Raw genomic sequence first — 20642 nt, 5'->3', positions numbered from 1 at the left:
TATTTTTTCATCAAAAAACTAAAACTATTTATGTCAGGAAAAAAACGAGAGGTCAAATTCCCAAGCTAAGGTTTTCCAAGTTGAGAAGGCGATTTAGATATGCATCTGTCTTCAAAATTAACAAAGGACAAACAGATAAAATTCAACGTTGCTTTGGAATTTCAGCTATATCCTCTAGACAGTGCAGCAGGCTTGCTAAGACCAAACCAATGCCCCAGCTGAACACCAGTGATCCATGACTTTGCTGTGGTATTTGTTATTCTTACTCAATAGTCTGATACTCAGCAGTATGAAAGAACAGAACACAGTACTGTAAGCCTAAATTCTAAATTCTGGGCATCTCTGTATTTTCTGAAGTGTTCCTTGACTCTGACACTCAGCTGACAGGTGTGGTTATTCTAACGCTGGTATTTAAAGGATTTTGTTTGTTTTGATATAAAATTGTAATTTTGCATACTAAAAATACTCACTCGGCAATAATCCAAGGTAGCAACATATTCATAAGATCCTAGAGATAACTCAGGCCTTTCATAGTGGTCTACTCGTCGGCCAATGTGGTCCAGATGTTGAAAGAAGAATGGAGGGACTACAAACGAAAATGAGGAGAAAAAAAACGGATTTATATTTTGGGGCAAGAGGAACACCTGTTCATTCCAACAGATGCAATGAACTAATGCAGGCTCTTCTTTCATTCAAGGGATGCGTACAACCACTTACCCAGGCTGCAGTGTGTGTATGGGGGGGGGACGTGCTTAGGACTGTTTTGGTTTATGGGGAAAAAAACCCACTCTAGTAATGCAAGCTCCTCTTGTATTTGGAGGACAATGCATATTTTGCTAAAAATGTCTATGTTCTTCCAGACCTACACTACTCAAGCTTAAGCAGGAGAAACTGGTGCAGGTTATTTCCACAGGCAAGAGTCTGCTATTCGCAGGTTACAGACTACGAGCACCTATTTTGTTAGCAGATACAGTCTACTCAAAGCTTAATTCAGGTCACACAAACCACCAGCTCTGCAGAGAAACAGAATTAAAATAACTAAAATAAGACTTTTTCTGAAGTCTGTGCTGCTTTGTCTGAAATACTGCTTCATCAGAAATAGTACTACAAGGTTCACAACCCTGGCCTACTGTACAGCAAACTGCACTGAGTCCATTATATTGGGAACCTTCTGTAGCTACRTATATAAGATGCAGAACTCAACTCCAAAGAAGCATTAAGAAATCAAGGCGCTTTGCCACCAACAATTTATATGCAGTTGGTCTAATGGTTAGAGTCAGGCTAAGGAAGTCATCTCTGGATTTTAGCTCTTCTTTCTTTGACCAATATACATTTAAAATGTTTATTTTTCAGGTTTTTATTGCCTTTAAAAAAAGGGGGGGGGGACATTTTCCTAGCTCATGGGGTATTTTTAGGCCTCTTTAAAAGTTGTTTTTAAGTGCTTTCAGATTTAGATGAACGGCACTGTAGTAATACAAAGCAAGATTTAAACTGACACTTCAATTAAAAATCTTTTACTTAAAAAGTTCATAATGCATTCGAAATTTATGAGAGTTTAAATCACTAACAAATTAGGAAATTTGTTATCTTCCACAAACATTTGGGCCTCAAACAGAAAACCGGTTGGAATGAGCCCATCAAGGTTCACATTTCAGACTTGAAAAGATTACTGTATTAGGGAAAGCACTATACTGCTGTGATCCAGCTGAGGAAATCCAACTTGATACAAATGTCTAGAAAGGCTAGTTCTGGCAAAGATTTGGGATTTAGCCAAAAGCACAAGAGCACTTATGAGTCACATGCAGCACACTTGAACAAATATGGCATGGTATCTTCTGTGAAAACCAACACTTGTCACAGCAAGATTAATAGGTTATTTAACCATTGCATCCACAGTCATGGACAGGACTAATCTAACACAGTTCCAAATATTTGGTTCTTGCTGGACATTTAGATTTCTTTACAGGAATTCATTTTTCTACACAGAAGTTGCTTTCAGTTAGCAATACAGAATACAGCAACTTTGTAGTCTGTCGTGACATACTGTTTTTAAATAAAGTTTTCTTCACATTAGACTAGACTTCATGATTCAGCATTGTTATTTTACTCACATTTCTTCTTAAAAATTGTACTGAACAAATGTAGTTTTCTTGGGTAGTATTTTTTTTTTCATTTTGAAATAGGTCTGGTTACTGTATCTCACTAAATTGTTTTCTTCTACAACAGTTGATTCCTAGTCAACTAGCCAAGAAAGTAATTTTATAACTATAGTATCTTTTTAACTTTATGGCATTTGTATGAACCATAAATCAGAGAAACAACACTTACCATCATTTACACAATTGCAAAATCCACACTGATATCTTCTTCCACCTTCAATAAACTGCATGAAGGGACACATATAAGCTTTGCACCTGTTGCATCGGATTGGTCCAGCCTCACCATGATTTACAAGATAAAGAGGTGTCTAGATAAAGAGGTACAAGAAGTTATAAAAAGTAATACAAACTTGAAACCAAATAAAATGAGCTAGAAAGCTCCTGCTCAGACTTAACTCTTATCAGGTATCACCTGGAGCAAGAGATCACCTGTTCAGCATTTACCCAAATTCTGCAGTACAGCTGGCTCAAGCCCAGAAGCCTCATGCAGTCTATAGGATGCCAGAGCATTCAGATTTGGCCACAAAATAACATTTTTCCCCCTTCAGTTTTATTACAGATTCTGAGCAGGATTAGGTGAACTGTTGCAGCCATAATTGGCAAGAAAACTTGCTTGAGCTGCAGTAATCCTGTTTTTACTTAAATAAACAATGCATCTTGCTTAGGAAAACATGAAACAAAGTGTCTGGAAAAGTACCTCCTAGCATGAATGAGAAAGGCTAAATTTACACCTTCACAAGCCTATTCTGGTATTTATCACAAAAGGAAACAAGGATTCACACCGAAAACCTACAATAAGAGTTATTCTAGCCTTGCAGTAGTGCCTGATAGGAGCCAGCCCAGTCTACAGAAYTGTGAAGGCACTGGAAATTTAGCACTCTAGGCTGGCTTTTTCCTCTCCCAAAGGGGTTCTACAGTTTACTAGGAGAGCTGCTGGCCTCAGCTATTTTACTCTATCAGGCTGTGCTTTTCCCAGAGAAATCTATCTGATGCTCATCTGTTGCACGTGGCTCTCTCAAACAGGTATTTGCTAAAAAAGCTTGTAATATCTTCTCCTAAATTCCTCTCCCGCTAATGCTGCCATGTTATACGCTCCATTAAGATTTATATGTTGCCAGGGTTACTAGCTATAGTAGAAGATTTGGAAGCAATAYTGATATTTATTGAAGGAAAGTACACAGAACAAATAAATACAGCATCTTAAACATTTGTCAGTTCAGTTACACCGACCATACTTGCTTATATTCTCTGCCAAAACCAAAGCTAAGGGAAGACCTTTCCCAAATGTCTCCTTCAGTAATAAATGCAGCAGTTGGAAGAGTCCTATGATTATAATTCACGTGTTTGAAAAGTCATACTTGAAACCATTACACAAATGGAAATCTGTTYGATTATTTCTGAAACTTTACTGAGAACAAATGTATTTTGCATTTGTCTCTCTCTCCTTTTTTTCTTTAACCTTACTCTCCTCAATCCTAACTAAACACTCCTGAGCATAAGAGTAAGGAAATAAACCCAGAGTTGGACCACAAGACAGATCTCCACAAGAGGAAAAATGCTGACACCTCCGAATGCTAAAATTATTCCACTAGCATATTCATTTATTCATTTAAACTTTTTCTGCCTCTTCTTACAGAATGCACATATTTCATCTGTTATACATTTTCATCTTTTACTGGTGCATAGGAGTCTTTGAATAACTAGAAAATCGTACTTGTCCTTTTAGCATTCACCACTTAAAGTATAAGTAAACAATAAAATACACTGTATGGAGACAATTGTTTTACTCCTTTATTTCTCCCATGGGCTTAATGCTTTTGTCAAGGATTTTATACATACGAGTAGATTTGACTATATGAGTTTAAGTGCTCCCTCCTGCTCTACTGAGGTATTATTTTACTTTGTGTTCTTCTATGAAAATTGAGGTTAACACAGATTAACAAATAATGTCAGCTGGTAAATACCAGGATCATTTCTCAGATATCAGYACCCAGGCTACAAAACCTGTTCAACAGCTTCAATCACTTAATAATTTTTAAAACTTCTGGATTTTGTTTCATTACTAGGCAATTTTCTGCTTATCATTCTATTGTATTAGTTTAATGAGGCCTGGATCTTGTCTGCAGGTAATAATATGACAGAATATGACCTGGTACAGAAAACAAAACAAAACAAAGCCTATTCCTGATGTAGCTATACACACTGGTTTAGTAATTGGGTTGTTATCAGCGGTGTGGAGTCTAGTTGGAGGCCTGTGGCTAGTGGTGTCCCCCAGGGCTCAGGACTGGGTCCCATCCTGTTCAACTTCTTCATCAGTGGCCTGGACAAAGGGACAGAGTGCCTCCTCAGCAAGTTGGCTGATGATGCCAAGCTGGGAGGAGTGGCTGACACACCTGAGGGCTGTGCTGCCATTCAGAGAGACCTGGACAGGCTGGAGAGTTGGGCAGAGAGGAACCTCCTGAGGTTCCACAAGGGCAAGTGCAGAGTCCTGCACCTRGGGARRARTAACYCYABGCACCAGKACAAGCTGGGGGCTGACCTGCTGGAGAGCAGCTCTGCAGAGAAGGACCTGGGAGTGCTGGTGGATGACAAGTTGACCATGAGCCAGCAATGTGCCCTTGTGGCCAGGAAGGCCCATGGTCTCCTCGGGTGCATGAGGAAGAGTGTTGCCAGCAGGCGGAGGGAGGTGATCCTGCCCCTCTACTCAGCCCTGGGGAGGCCTCATCTCGAGTACTGTGTCCAGTTCTGGGCTCCCTAGTACAAGAGAGACATGGAGCTACTGGAGAGAGTCCAGTGCAGGGCTATGAAGATGATCAGAGGGCTGGAGCACCTGCCCCGTGAGGAACGGCTGCGAGAGCTGGGCCTCTTCAGCCTGGGGAAGAGAAGACTGTGGGGGGATCTGATCAATGTGTGTAAGTGCCTGAAGGGAGGGTGTCAGGGGGACAGGGACAAACTCTTTTCAGTTGTCCCATGTGACAGGACAAGAGGTAATGGGCAGAAATTGAACCACAGGAAGTTCCGTCTGACCATGAGGGGGGATTTCTTCCCTGTGAGAGTGACGGAGCCCTGGACCAGGTTGCCCAGAGAGGTTGTGGAGTCTCCTTCTCTGGAGATATTCAAGGCCCACCTGGATGCAACCCTGTCTAACATGCTCTAGGTGACCCTGCTGAGTGGGGAGTTTGGACTAGACGAGCTCCAGAGGTCCCTTCCAACATTACTATGAATTTTAAACCCAATTTTGATACATTTAATATTATCCAATACAGAAAACATACAAAACCATCAAGTGAGCATACTCCAAAATACCTTACCAAAAATGAAGACTCAAATATATATATATATATATATATATATATATATATATATATAGCATATATATACGTTTTTTCTTCTCTTTTTATATTTGGAGTGGAAATCTTATTTTTCCTCTCCCTTTAAGCTTCTTAAAAACAAACAGTCAATATGAAGTTCCTTTTCAAAATACCAGTTTAGAGCCTTGTTTGCAAAGATTTATGAACATGTTTAACTCTACATATCAAATATTTGTCTTCAAGTCACTCAGACTACGTACACTGCATGAAGTTAAAACATGTGCTCAAGTCTTAAAGGAATAATATCCACAGGCAATGTTCTGTAAATTTTTACTAGGTTGCATTCTGCTTTGTCTTACCCAGAGAAATAAAAGACAAAGTATCAATGAAATCATACAACAGAAGAAGGTTATTTTCTTCCTAATAAACTTGTAAAACCTTAAAAACCAATCAGTGAAGCAAAACGCAACCAAGAAACACACGCAATAGAATTTCCACCATCRTAACTCTTCACTCAGGAGTAACTAATGACTTAGTCCTTACTCAGTCTGCTAAAAGCCCCCACATATTTGATTTCTTAAATTTAAATTTGTATTTACATTCTGGCATTTTAAATAATTTAAACCATTAATTMAGTAATGAGCAGCACCTAATAATAAAGTGTTCTGTATGAGAATTTCAGAATACACATTCTGATGAAAAGTATCAAATCACTTCTTGAACACCAGGTTGTGAAAAAACTTCATAACAATGAAATTTTTGAGGGCATTCCAATATAAAACTCGATTCTTCACCCATCAAAAGAAATTCTTTCCGATTACATATATCAAATGCTATTGCATTTCCAACTGTCAAAGTAACCACTGTTACTTTGTACTTTTCAGGGTCATACATATATATGAAAGGTGAAATATATATTTTATATATATATATATATTTAATTCAGATAGATTTCTGTGGGCATTAAAAAAAGTAAATAATGTACATGCATTAAAAAAAATCGTAAAATAGAGCAAGTATGCACTAATGAATACACAAAAGTGTCATCATCTAAAGCCAAAAGCAATGCTGCTAAATGAGAGTCCTGGTTTACGTGCTCTACTCTCTATAGATGTCACTGTACACCAGAAGATGGAGAAGAGATTTTTGTAGTCAGTTGCAAACTCCCAGAGAAGCAGGGGAATAAGATAAAATCCAAAAATCTTAGAGAGTCCATTTTTTCTGAAAACCAGTGAAACATTCCTTTTTCTTTTGCCTTTCAACATATGCAATTATGAACTTTTTTATCTCCTTCCTTAAATCTCTACCAATAAAAACTGAATCAAGTTTGATCTATTTGGACATCTGATATATTCACATGTTATGTCCTTACATCGCTCTTCGTTCTTATCTCTTCACAACCCTTCCCTATTTGGCCAACCAATCAAGAACAGAGACAGCATCTCACATAAATGGACTCTTAGATATTGGTTGGTGGTTTTCCAGCACTATCAAAATATAAGTACTTATCAAAACCAATGACTAAAATGAATTCATGATAGCTGAAATTAGAATTGGATTGGACACATCTAAGGGGTAGCTAGTATGCACTTTGAAGGAACAGAGGCTGAAAGAATCAGTTACTCTTGGAGGCAGAATATTATGGCTTTAACACTATGGCTTTAACATTATTGCTTATTAATATAATTTTAATTATATTACATATTATTATATCATAATATTTTACCATACATTATATATTTTATTGTAGCATTACATTACAATTAATATATTAATATAAATATTAAGATTTATTAATATTATGGTTTTAACATGTTAAATATATGTTAAATATGTTAAAGCAAAGGGGGATTGGGCAGCAGAGATGGGAAATGACAAACCTGCATAAACTTTCCCTTCTCTGGAAGCTCAGGGCTTCACTGGAGTACAAATACTGAAAGCTGATCCTATAAACCATCACTTATCCCACTATTAGTCCAAATATAGCTGGGAAATCAAGAGTTTTATTTTGTACATATTTCAGCAAGAACATCTTCTAGCAGTCAGTAAAATATCAAAAAGCAATAGTTACACATTGGTGGCACAGCTCCAAAATGAAACACTTCCATATCATTTACCAAAAGGACTGTAACCAATGCTTTAATGTCTCAGAGAGCTGAATTACTGAGCATGCTATTAAAATACAGTTCTGACCCACTCCTGAGGGTTCCCCGTGATGTGAGCAAAGTATCACTGTATTCATATTGCAGGATCAGGGCCTCAGCTAGAAACTATTAAGTGTAGAAATAAGGCTGTGATAAAGCTCTAGATCATCATGGCACAGCTCGGGAAGGGTACTGTAAAGAGAGAGTCAGAGAAGAGAAAGTCTCTGTCTGGAGAAAGAGACATACACAAACACTGAAGAAAACTAGTCATTTATCATGCAAAGAAATACACACAGCATGCTATCTGCTTTCACCGTCAGATTTGCGTGTATAGACTGCGCTGCATGCTGAAGCTCCATGTGAGATATCTTAGCATTTGCCTTTCCCTACCTAAAATAGCCAAGGCAGATTCCTAATTACTCCTTAACACAAGCTCTATCAGTACAGCAACAGGTCTGCYTTAGGGACCATATTTTTGCCTTTAGTTTTACTCCATGATTGTTCAGATGCATTTAATAGCCCARAACTGAAATGGCAGGAATGCTATCATATTGAAATGCGGCCCACACAGCTTGCAAAGTCTGACTACATCCAAGAGGAAATGGCAGAGTTTTCAATGAAATCAGTCTCTTGTCTTTCACACCCCTTCTCCACCCTCTAAGAGCAGGAATTCGCCACCAGTTCCTCTATGTATTTTTAAGAAGGTTACCATAGCAAGTCACTGAGGGAAACGCTACACAATGTAACATTGTATACTACACATAACAAGCTGCCTGTTCAACTGCAGATTTTATCTGGACACAGATGATTATGACAACATATCCTACAAAACCCCCAGATTTAGAAGATCTAAGATTTCAGGAGACTACCTAATGGTCATTTTTAGATGCAGGCTACTTGTTTGCAAAGGAGAAGAATATCTCACAGTTTTGGAGAGATTCACATCTCTTGATGACTTCAGGTATGACGGTTACTTAAAATTATACTCAGTGATCAGCAATACAGTAGCAGATAAAACATTCTATAGTTCTATGTATGGTAAACATTAAACATTGTATTTGCACAACTCATTATCAGAAAACAGACACAAAACTACCAGCTATTCAATCCAAACAGGACTGAATCTAAAAATCCCATTGACAAACTGTGCAGTTTGCCAGGGCAACAAACACTGTTTCTAGAATGATTATTTATACCAACATTCATGCAAGTTTATTTATTAAAATAGCTATATACAGAATTCTAAGACTATACTACATAACTTTCTGATGAACAGAGGAAGATTGTTGACTGAATGAAGTACCACTGCTTCATCCAAACCTTATGTTTAATTAGTACAAAAAATAGAGGAGGAAAAACTCCTCAGGATTATCAAAGAGAAGACTGAAATGTAAGATTTATGTTTTCTGGATTCATGATATAGGGTTTTAGTTTTGTTCTCCTTCTTCTCCCCGCTGCCCAACTGTGTGTATTTCCTAGGACTGCTGGAGGGGTTTATTTTCTTTTATTATATCATCATAGTTTGCTTTTGAGAAAGATTAACCACCCTACAAATAATCACTGGGTTTTGGGTTGCTTTACTGATTTGCATTAAAATGTCAAGTGAAGTATTTCCCTTTGTGATCTTCCTATKGCCTTTTATCAGAAACCATTCCCTCTGAAGTCAGAAACGATTTTGCCTATTCTTGGATTTTAGATGCTAAACGCTATCAGACTCCTCAGCAGATACGACTCAAAAATCAAATCTGGACTATCTCCTCTGCAAGGTTCACAGCAGGTTCAAACATTTTCTGTAACCAGTGCTTTCTCATCTATTTTCTTGTTTGCTTGCCTAACTGCAGCACAACTGAAGCATCAACGATATCATGCAGTATATCCTGGCTCAACCTGATCCTTACAGACACATGATAATCCAAGAAGCATGTTAAAACCTTTCTGCTCAAAAACACTCCAGACCCAGGCCTAACACTTAACTGCATATTCAGCAATGCAGAAACCACTGTGCACGGCTGGTGAGTTTCAAGTTAGCACTGCACACAAGACATGATCCAGTATATAACAAAATAATTAGAAAGATAGTCATTGATTTCACTGACTCATACCTAAATCTTTCCATGCAATCTTCATTCAGCAAGCACGTTTTTATTCATTTGGTTGCAAATACTACCCTCAGAGTTGGCAATGTGAAAAGTACAAATACAGGCTACTCTGTTCAACATGGGAAGAAGGATTTTAAAAAGTTTGAGGATGAAATAACAATACAGCTTTGGCATAGAAAAGTCATCCTTCCCATTAACAAAGCAAGAACTGGCTTTTAAAAACTAGGTAAGCTTATTCTTTGAAACTACTATACCACACAACTGACAGAAGGAAAAAAAAAGAAAAAGAAAGAAATAAAAATGTTTACTATCCAGGCTTAAGAGAAGCATCACAAGTTGTCCTGGTCACAGATCCCAGGCAGGGAATAGCAACCATTAACAAGATGGTACTCTCTAGCACTTCTCAATCTGAAGTGCTAACTGTTATTTGGATRAACAGACATGCTGTATCTCAAGTGAAGATCAGCAGCCAGGATAAGCTGATGATATAAGCAGGAGTGTGAAACTGGATAATCAACGAACTCTGCTGAACAACAGACCTCCAAAATGTTAGCACTTTAAAACAATTAGATCTCAAACAGGAGCCATCTCAGTTCAGCCTATGCTCATCCCAGCAAAAAGGGGGACTGGTGCAGAGGCATACACACAAGACAAGAACAAGGGATGGAATAAAAGAGATACAAATCTTCTCTAGGACACCCTAGTCCCATCCTGTTAGTACCATTAAGTGTGATATGCGCATGTTAAATCACATGAGAGGAGTCAGGTTCATGCCTGTGTTAATCCACAGCTCCACTTCCCACACATTAGTATCACAAATGGTCCACCATTGCAGTCCTATTCTGAGATTTTTTGGCATTACTTTCACACTAGCTGTAAAACTGTTGGAAAATACGAAAGGCAACTTTTAAGAAGACTCTCTACAGACACAGTAAGTAATAATCACAAGAGAGCTAGTCTAGCTTTAATGGTCACAGGAGCTTAATTCTATGATTTTAACAATATAATCAGAATTCCGATTTTCTGTGAGATGGCATTCTGATATTTTCCTCTGTCTGGCTTGACATTCATTTCACTCAGAATGAAATAAAAGATATTTAGCATCATATTTTACAGAAGTAATCAGAATTAGTAAAGATATCTTGTTCAGGTGTAATTTTTATTTTTTTGCAGACTACCGTAGCAGAGTTCTAAGGTGTTTTCAAGAGAGCAAAGCAGCATTTAGGCTCAAATTGCTACTACTGACTTCTCCTTGACAAGCCCAGTCTCTTACATGTGCTGAATGGTTACATCAATGTTAGTTTATCTTCACATATAATTTTTCAAGATTGCTATAAACATGRTAACTCTAACATCTCAGTTCAAAATACAGGCACAGCCTACTCACATGCAAACATAACAGCTACACCAGCAGATCAATTCTGTTTTAAAAGGTCAAAGACCATTTAACACAAACACAGCTGTTACCATTTCTAACATGCTCTAGAGTATCTTTAGGATAACRAATCAAGCAACACACCAAATAGTGCTCGTGGAATGCAGAGCTCAAGGTTTAGGGAACAAATATTTAAGTTCATAAATAAATCTGAGTGTAGCACTGTGATCTGTGAAGCAATACTTAYCCTAGATAAAATGTTCCAAGAGGAGAGCATTATCAATGTTTTTTACACTTTTTAGCATGAAAACTAACTCAGTATTTCAGGATTGTTTTGGCCTACAGAGCTATTGTCATCTTTAGAGGCCAAATATATGTTTTTCCGTGTGTGTATATCTGTGTGTATCTATCTTCAAGATTTGAGAGAAAAAATAATTACTGAATTAAGATTTACAACATGAATGAATCATCTGATGAACAGAGTGTTTTTCCCTCTCAAATATCCAGAGTTGTTTCTCTTTTGTTAGAAGGTATTACTGAAACTTTTTAAAGTAACTGACTACTCATGGTTGCATGTCTGAGAACTTTTTACAATAGGAGCACTCTTGCTCCTATTTTTGCACAGCCAAAGAAACTTTAAGAAAATTTAAGAAAGAAACTTTAATTAGAAAAGAAACAGGTTTAAGAGTGTTTTAACTGGAGGGGGATAAAATAGCTTTGTTTACCTTTGGGCTTCCTTAAACAATATTTATTTTTTAAACACATATTTATTTGTAAGTAGCCATCTCTAAGGCTAATTAATTTAGTTCCACTGACATCAGAAAGAATTTGGAGTAGCTAAAGTGTCACGCTGCATTCACAAGCCAACTGTAGCTGCCCACTTGCCTCTACCACAGGAGTACTGAGCAAGAATAAAGATTTTTTTTTTACGTGAGCAAAAAGCAACAGGATACCCTCATGTCTGAAGCAAGGAGATTTGGAATGAGTTTAATGTCCTTTTCAAAACAAAAGTTGTTTCCACATGATATAGAAGCTTAGTTTTGAAGATCAGCAGCAAAGCTAGCTGTTACTTTAAAAACACCGCATCAGGCAGGAACRTTCATATTCTGAGCCCCCCTTCCATGAATGCTTTCAGTGCTGTGATAGCTGGATGCTACAAGATGACTCTGGGACTTCCAAACATTCAAAACATTTGTCTGCAATTACCCTCTTATATATACTCTTTTATTAAGACAGAGCTTCTGCTGAATGCTACAAGTACGGACAGTGTGGGACTGAGCTATGAGCTAAGCATTCCTGCAAGGGACACCAACCTGTTCTCTTGCTCCTTTACTCTAGGGCTGAGCAGGTAATCTATGCATCCAGGTAGCATGTGTAGATTATCTCATTCTGTTAAACATACTATGAAAAAGGAGCCCAGTTTTGAAACATCAGTTTCCTGTCCTACAAGGAGAGGAACTTCCCTTCCTGTAAAAAAGATGAGGGGATATTCTGTAAAAGAAGGTTTAGTCCCTCTTATTTTCCTACAGGACAGCATTAGAGCCTAATATGATTAGAACCTAGGTGTAATCTGGTGTAATGCATGTTTGACACTATTCTAAAAATCAAAACCAGCTTCCTATTCAACATTCTTCCACATTGTTACATTCAGAATACAAATTGCACTAAGGCACTGGCAAACATAAGAATATGTATAAAAGTTTCAAAAGCAAAATACAAACTTTTCATCCTGAACTTACTAAAAAACACTATGTTCTGACTCTGTAAAGTTTCCAGGGTAACTGAGTAACATCCCTGAAGGCTTAATGTTAGAGTTTCCACAGTCTTACAATGTTTAATTTACTGTTGTTGCTATGATTAACTTTGGTTGGTGTATAAAAGGAGATAAACACCATTTCAGGAGAGCAGCATGCAGTCTGTAGAGGGAAATGCACATGCAAACTAGCAAATCCTTTTAAGCAGCTATTTTGAGTTACAGATCATACTTAGCAATAGCCAATGTAATCTTCTACTTGTGTGTAATTTTTGTTGGCAAATGCTAGCTAATTAAGTGGATATGAATATTGTTTTTCTTCTCTGTTTCCCTTCCCTATCTACTGTTGCTTACTCATTTTTTACTTCTGCTACTACCATTCTGAAGAACAGACACAAGCCCTATTTTTTTAGAAAACTAATTGCAGTATCTTAACTAAGTCTTTAGAAAAGCAGCTTCCCTTCAAATTAGTACTAATTAACCAAGAATTCTGAGTACTATCTGAATATAAGGCATATACAATTGTCAGTTTTCAAAGTCACTGTCCCCACCACCATCAGCAGTGGTGCATGGAACAACATACTACAGAAGTATGAAAAGTATTTTAAAAGGTATAATAAAACAAAAAGCATAAAAATTTAAATTAGTAAACTTACTTGAACTAGTAAAAACTCTGCAGACAAAGCCTTTGCTACCTTTGGCTCGGATAGTTCTGTTCTTACAGAGTGCCGATAGAGCCTAACAGGCTAACAAAAATGTTCTCCTACATGACGAAGTCTTGGGAAACAATCCAATTCCAAATGCTTTACTACTAAACGCAGACTAGCCCAGGGCATACTTCATAAAGAAAGCTTTATCTAATATAGGATTTATGTACCTCTAGTTAAGCACTGCAAAGTCTAGCTTACAGGCACTAGTCTCCAGAGGGGTATAAAATTCTGGTGAGATATCTGGAGATGACAATGAGTTCTGGGCTCCCTGTCTCACGCATGAGAGAGTCAGGTATCCCAGAAAAGCCATAGAAAAAACCTAGACATCAACCTGGAGCTAGCTAGTAGGAAAAAAATGGTGTTGTCAAAGTAGCAAGGTTTGTCAAAAATCTTTCCCACTCCAGAGTCCAGGCAGACTCAGAACTCTGAGACTGAAGTCTCACAGTCCTCTTCCGAATTAAGCTGTCAAAAAGATGCTTTGAAACGTGTTTTATTTTAACATCTGGAAAATGAAGGAAATGGGCTTAGGCTTACACTTAACAGGGTGGGTATATAGCAATGAGTTCAGGACATCAGATTATGCTACCAGGACATCTTCTGTATGTATTGATTGTTCTAAAAAGCTCAAAAATGGGTTAAGTATAAAAACACCAAGCCTGAGAACAAGGAATAATATCTTGCAGCACAGTCCTATCTCTAAGCCAACTGGCTTAGTTGCAAGCTATGTTGTAGTATTGGTGCACCTGCTCTGTCTCTGGTCTGCTGACTTCCATCTGTAAAAGTTCAAACAAGGTAGCAAATTCTTCTGTATAGCCTGGTCAATGGCTTGGTGGCCAGGTCCCTTCCTGGCAGGTGACAAAGGGAAAGTTTCAACATAGTTAGGATAATGTCCTTATTGTTAAGTTGTATCACAGGAGCAGGGCTTCCACTCTCACCATGTTCTAGAGGAATACTGCAATTAGCACAGATGGCTTTGATAGCTTCCCTAAAACATTGACAAAATCACTTTCTACTGGATCTTGGACAATCCAAGGACAAGGACTGCAGAGCATGCAAAGCTATTGTCCTACTTACTATTCAGAGTTAGCAAAACTCTCTCTACTCACTGATATACAGCTACTGTTTTTGCTCTGGGTTTTCCATTTAAAGGAAGGAAGTTTTTGTTATCTACGCTGGAGAGGGAAAGTCTTGTGTCTTACAGGATAAAGTAATTTCAAATAACCTAGACACAGAGGGTCATATGAAGTCTGCACAAAGGAAAAAGGTCAGATTATCTTCAACAATACGAAACCATGTTAAACAATATGAAGCTTCAATAAGCTCTGACATTTCATATCCAGTGCACGGATATGAAGAGGAATCTCAGTTACATTAAGGCTCAAGTACATATGAGGATTACCAAGATACAAGCCAACACGGAAAAGGGTCTGTCTGACCTGTTCAGAACAGACAGACAGCAGAACAAAACTGTTGCTAACTGTTGAAAAGACAGCAGCAATATAAAACGAAACTTTATAAAGAACTTTTGGGTGATCCCAGAGCTACGTACCAGCAAGTCTTACTTCCACAGAAAGTAAATAAGTAGATACTACAATGGAGGAGAACATAAAAAGATACACAGATAATTAGGATATATAGCAGTAGAGTTGTTGCGGCTGTTGAGGAGGATCATCACTACATATAAATCTTTTGAGTTCTCTCAAGAGTCAGACAGCACTCAGGCAAGCATGACCTAGTTGATATAATGTACTTCACTTTTGAAAAAAGTCTTTTGACAGAATTCCTCATCAAAAATCCTTAAATTAGCTAAGCTCTCATGAAATATAGGGGAAGGTCCTCTGGTGAATAAGTAGCTAAATAAAAAACAGAAAACAGGGTAAAATATATAAAATATATATGACTGCTTTTCACAATGATATCAGCAGATGCTATCTGCAAAAAAACTCAAGAATCTGTTTTGCAATCTGTGCTTTCTAATGCATCCCTAAGTGATCTGAGCAACAGAGCAATCAGTAAGATGTTTAGTTTGAATCATTTTGTGCTGTCTGCAAACTATGTGTTCCAAAAATATCTCACTTTACTCAAATCAAAGACTGGCATGAGCACATAAACATTACTAAATGTGTGCCTATATAAAAATTTGCTTCAAGCTAAAGCTACAGCCCCCACACAATTCTGAGGGACCACAGTATTTTCCTCTGCCTAGCTTGACATTCATTTCATTCAGAATGAAGTAAAAGATATTTAGCATCACATTTTACAGAAGTAATTGGAATTAGTAAAGATGTCTTGTTCAGGCATAATTTTTATTTTTTTGCAGACCACTGTAGGAGATTTCTAAGATATTTTCAAGTGAGCAAAGCAGCATTTAGGCTCGAAGTGYTACCACTGGCTTCTCCTTGACAGGAGATGTTCACAGTATGTGAACAGCAGAACCTCTCTGAGTCCCCACTAAGAAAGGAGTAGATAATTAGAGTGTGGAGATTTCCCTAATTCTTCAGATTCATTTAACATTTGGATGACTCATTTAAAATTCAAAGGAGCAACCAGGTTACCAATATCCACTTCTGCTAGCTTCTGTGAACCTTACAGCACTGACACAGCTCTACCTAGGAAATGTACCATCATCCCTAAGAAAACCGTGGCTCAGTTGGATTGGTCAGAAAGCTTAATATACTTCTAAAAAGGTAAAATGGCTTTAAGCTCATCAACATCAGCACTTCTCAGAAGTAAACCCATTCTAGTTTTATTTTTTTAACCAGTTAGAGAATTAACTGTGAAAAAAAATAGAATTGAAATATAAAATTCTCATCAATAACTATTTCTACAAAGTAAAAACAAATATGAAAAATATTGTTGAGATTGATGACACAAATGCTAAGGAGCAATAAAGAAGGTTACTTCAGAAATTTAAATATTTAAAACCATATATAATCACTTGGAGTTGTTTATGTTTGTTTTTAAAACATGAAATACTCTTTTAACTAACTTCTGTTAGCAAGCACTATTAAATGTTAAACAAAGATCACATGCTTTATTCATGCTCTGGAAACACTCATACATCTCCAAAACAAATTCATGTAGGGCTTGGTCTATGATGATAACTGTGAGAGTTAGTTTATTTTTATAGACTGTTGCTAAAGCAGTGGTGCACTAAAAATAAGTTCTGTTAAACAATGATACTGTATTCTCAAAATCTATAACAAACAAATACTTTTCATAGATCATCCAAATCAGGACAGTGAAGATGAAGTGTTATTTCATAGCAATGATGAATAAGGACTTCGTATAGGTAAGATTCAGATGTGTCTCTTGCTGGTGAAATTTCTTAGCGGGGGGATGACATTCTCCTTGCTTTTGTTTCTAATGATTTACAATGTATATGTAAGGTTCACTAGTCAAAAGTTTTCTAGATTGGGTTTAGACATTTTTTGGGGGTGGTGGTGGTGGGGGGGGGGGGTTGTAGCAATATTTGGGAGACCGTAGAGGCTTGTTAACAATTCAAATACTGAACTGGAATATAAAGAATGTTAGCAGACACTACTATTAAAAAAAAAACAAACTGTTTTTTGAATTTATGACATCACTGACATCACCTGCTGGCATCACTAAAAAGGCCCTTAAAGGCATCCATAAGATAGGCTAGACATTCTGAAAGGAAGAACATTCTGTGCCTTGCAGTCACTGATTTCAGGCAGAAAACACCATAGTAGGAAATTTAGAAACACAAATAAGCTCTTGGAATATATTTTTACCTCTATACAAAGCCCCGTTCTTTCAAATTAAGTGGCTATACAGAATTAAATTGGTTATAAATCCCATATGGAAAACCACTTTTATTATAAGACCTTAAGAGCAAGATCTTATTTTGGCCGCAGCAGTGAAGACAAAGGGTACATGCAAGCCTTGGAGAACCTGCATCAGCCAAGACTGCCTGGCATTTCCTACRTTAACATCACCTCTTCAGTCCTTAACTTTACCAAACTATAACCATTCAGACTGCAATTTTCTACACTGGACTTTGGCCAATTTTGAGAGAGATTTTTCAGACAAAGATTTTTAGCCTCTTCTGAGAAAGACGTTAGGGAAGAATACTCTGCTCTACACAGATTAACAAATTAATGAATGCCAATCTTTCTTTCGAACAGCTTGAGAGCACTAGCACTTTGAAACCCTCATCCAAGTACAAGTGTTTGTACATACTGCTAATTTACACACACAAAAGAGATTTAGATTTTAGCAACTCATTGATCATCCTATCCAAACACTACGTGAGAGACATGAAATGCATGCACGAGGTGCAAAAATAACTAGATGCATACTGAAAGACAGATGGAAGCAGGAAAGCAGAGTAAGTACCATCTCAACTCTGAAACCAGGATAAAGAATACTAAAGAGTAAAGTTGAGCTTGTAAAGTAAAGGGGTGGAGAAGGAGCAGCAGGAGTTTCATCTGGGAGAAAATGTGGGGGGACAACAAGCAAGGTCTGCACATTCCTCTCAGGAACTGGAATGAAATCTAAAATTACTACAAACAAATGTTGAGACTCAGTATCTGCAGAACCACAAGCAACACATCTCATTTCCCTGTGGATCTCAAAGATAACTACATATTATCCTGCTAAAATAATACTCTTAATTGAAACTACAGAGGTCTGTTGGATTGGAAGATATCCACCCTGATAAAGAACAACATCTGTTTTTTTCCAGTATGCTTTTCCAAAAAATGTAAGAATAAAACAAAGAAAATCCAAGAGTGCAATTCCAAGCACTGAAAGTCTTTGCAATTTTAATCAGGCTTTTCTGTGCATGTGTTTTATGAGGGAGTTTTTGAAGACATGATCACAAACTAATAAATTCCATGAAATCCCTGATTTTTTTCAGCAAATTGCGTTCAAAGTAAATTAGTGCGGCACATCAAAAAGGAAATGCTGTCTGCAGATCTCTGTTGCAGAATTTAGAAGCCATATAAAAGAGGAGGCAGASAGCCACACACAAGAAAGGAGGGTCATATAAATGATGCCGTTAAATGCTGCACGTGAGAACTAGTTCATTCGCTGCTTCTGATAGAATTCTTTGGTAATGCCAGGAAATTTGGGTTTCTGACATGAGATAAYGGAATACTACAAATTTTCAGAAGCACTCTGCAAATGAAGTATAGCTCTGTTTGGAATACGAAAGGCTATTAGAAATGGTAATGCAAGAGAAGAAATTAATTGGRTCAATGTCTATAAATGGGTGCCAAAAATGGGTGGTAACCTTTGACTTTTTTTCTATGACACAGTTCTTTAAGGAGAAAATATCCTTATCTTGTCAGATTGTTGTGAAATTAATTACTTCTTAAAAAAATTAAATGGAAAAATACCACTCTAACTGTCCTTGTCTTAAAATGAAATTAGAATCTGTTGAAACAGTTTGTGGCTATGTTCTTTTAGTGCCTGACATTAAACTGATGGAGCTGCCACAAACTAATGACAGTTGTGGCAACATCACAAGCCTAGTGATTCAGGTAACACAGTAGTCACTCTTGTACCTTTTACTAAAGGAAGATTTTTATCCCCTGAATTTGCATCATGACTAGAGTGTTTCTCCTTGTCTTCTGACACCTCCCCATTCTCCCCTGCTCCTTAAAAGTCAGGAGTAAGACCCTCCACCCCCAATCACAGAACAACTCCCAKAAGAACACAGAAAAATATTCCTTTAGCCTTTACCTCATTTGGTGGAACTATAGCAAATGGCTTGATGACAGCTGCCAGAGGAACGTGAGCCTGTTTGGCCATATCTGAAGAACATGGGAAGCAGTAGGTAGTACATCGGATGTAACGAGGGCTGGCRTGGCCTAGAACACCCAACAAAACACAATGAAAGTACAATGACCAAAGGAACCTGCCTGTTCCAAAGATCCAGCAGCAAAACCAAAACAGCATAAAACAACAAATGCATATGCTAAGTTAAATACATTCTTTTTTTCTCCCCATGCAAGCTTCTGTCCATATCTCCTTTTTATGTCAGCCCATTGTCCCTCCCTGCAGGTAAATCTTCTCTTGTTGCTTGAGTTTACAGCAGAAGTTTAAACATATAAAGAAAAAAAAAACCACGCATTTGCAATAAGAATCTCAACAGAAATGTCTGGTTTGAAAATAATCATATCTGACATCTTAAAAGGAAAAAAATATGGGTTTTCCCCAGTGAGAATGCCGACACTGTATGCTGCAGACTGATCTCTGATGTCAAGACTGCTCTAATGAAACAGTTCCAATTCAGAAAAGGCTATACCTGTGCATACACCAACACGATCATTCATCTTGTAAAATGCAGTGTGCTAAAGTCACCACACTACTTCTGGTGTCAAACTTAGCTCAGTTCCTTCTACGAGAAACTGTTTTGTGCACTGCAGACAAGAGCAATGAAAGTCAACGGGAGTTCAGAAACTAACTTCTTTATGCTCCCTTTTGACCATCAGGCTGCAGCTCTGCTTAGTTTCTAGAAAGGCATTTCCTTGTTCATCAGCACTACTTCACCCATTCCCAGATTATGTCAAAAAAGTTTGATGTGTTTGTACATTTTGTTCAGTTCATCCAAGCACTGATAAATTAATGCTGTGTTGAATCAGACCATCAGTTTAATCTATATGAAAGTATCAAGTCTGCCATTAAGAACTGCACATGGAATATGGTATTTACAGGCTCTAGGCAGAGGAAATTGAAGCCTGGCAAGAGGCAAATGTAAATATACTAGCCAAARGAAAACATTAAGCAAACTAAGATAGCTTGTACTCTATCCCTAAGCTTGAATATAAGTTTCCAAAATTCATATCTTAAAAGGCAATGATGTTAATCTTATTGCTAATTTTAGCACGAGACTGCATGTTTCTCCAGCATTCATCTTAAAGACTTYTACAAGTTCAAAAGAATCTGAAGAGGGTTTTCAATCTGAAGATAAGAAGAAAAGTAGTCTCTCCTATTCTTACCATTTTAAATGCCAGCAATGGTTGAGGAGATGCTGGCAAGGTGGTCTCAGAGCCTTCAGTGAGGTTAGCACAAGGTGCAAGAATTCTCAACTCCCATTTGTCCCTAGCCTCCCCCCCCTTTTT

The 20642-nt window shown here is 37.5% G+C and overlaps 1 protein-coding gene across 5 annotated transcripts in view; it reads right to left on the bottom strand.

Annotated features, from left to right (window-relative positions):
• Positions 1–20642, bottom strand: part of SEC24D (SEC24 homolog D, COPII component) — a 137824-nt gene that overhangs the window by 18715 nt on the left and 98467 nt on the right. For all 5 annotated transcript variants that reach the window (XM_085323919.1, XM_085323918.1, XM_085323921.1 and 2 more), the window contains 3 exons: positions 19261–19388; positions 2329–2467; positions 471–586 (listed from right to left, as the gene is read on the bottom strand). In XM_085323919.1, coding sequence (XP_085180045.1) covers positions 471–586; positions 2329–2467; positions 19261–19388 — 383 coding nt within the window. The remainder of the gene's footprint in view (positions 1–470; positions 587–2328; positions 2468–19260; positions 19389–20642) is intronic.

This window comes from Rhea americana, unplaced genomic scaffold, assembly GCF_003343005.1.
Source record: "Rhea americana isolate MKP2758 unplaced genomic scaffold, rheAme1 scaffold_89, whole genome shotgun sequence".
Classification (NCBI taxonomy): domain Eukaryota; kingdom Metazoa; phylum Chordata; class Aves; order Rheiformes; family Rheidae; genus Rhea; species Rhea americana.
This window is presented reverse-complemented; position numbering and strand designations above follow the sequence as displayed.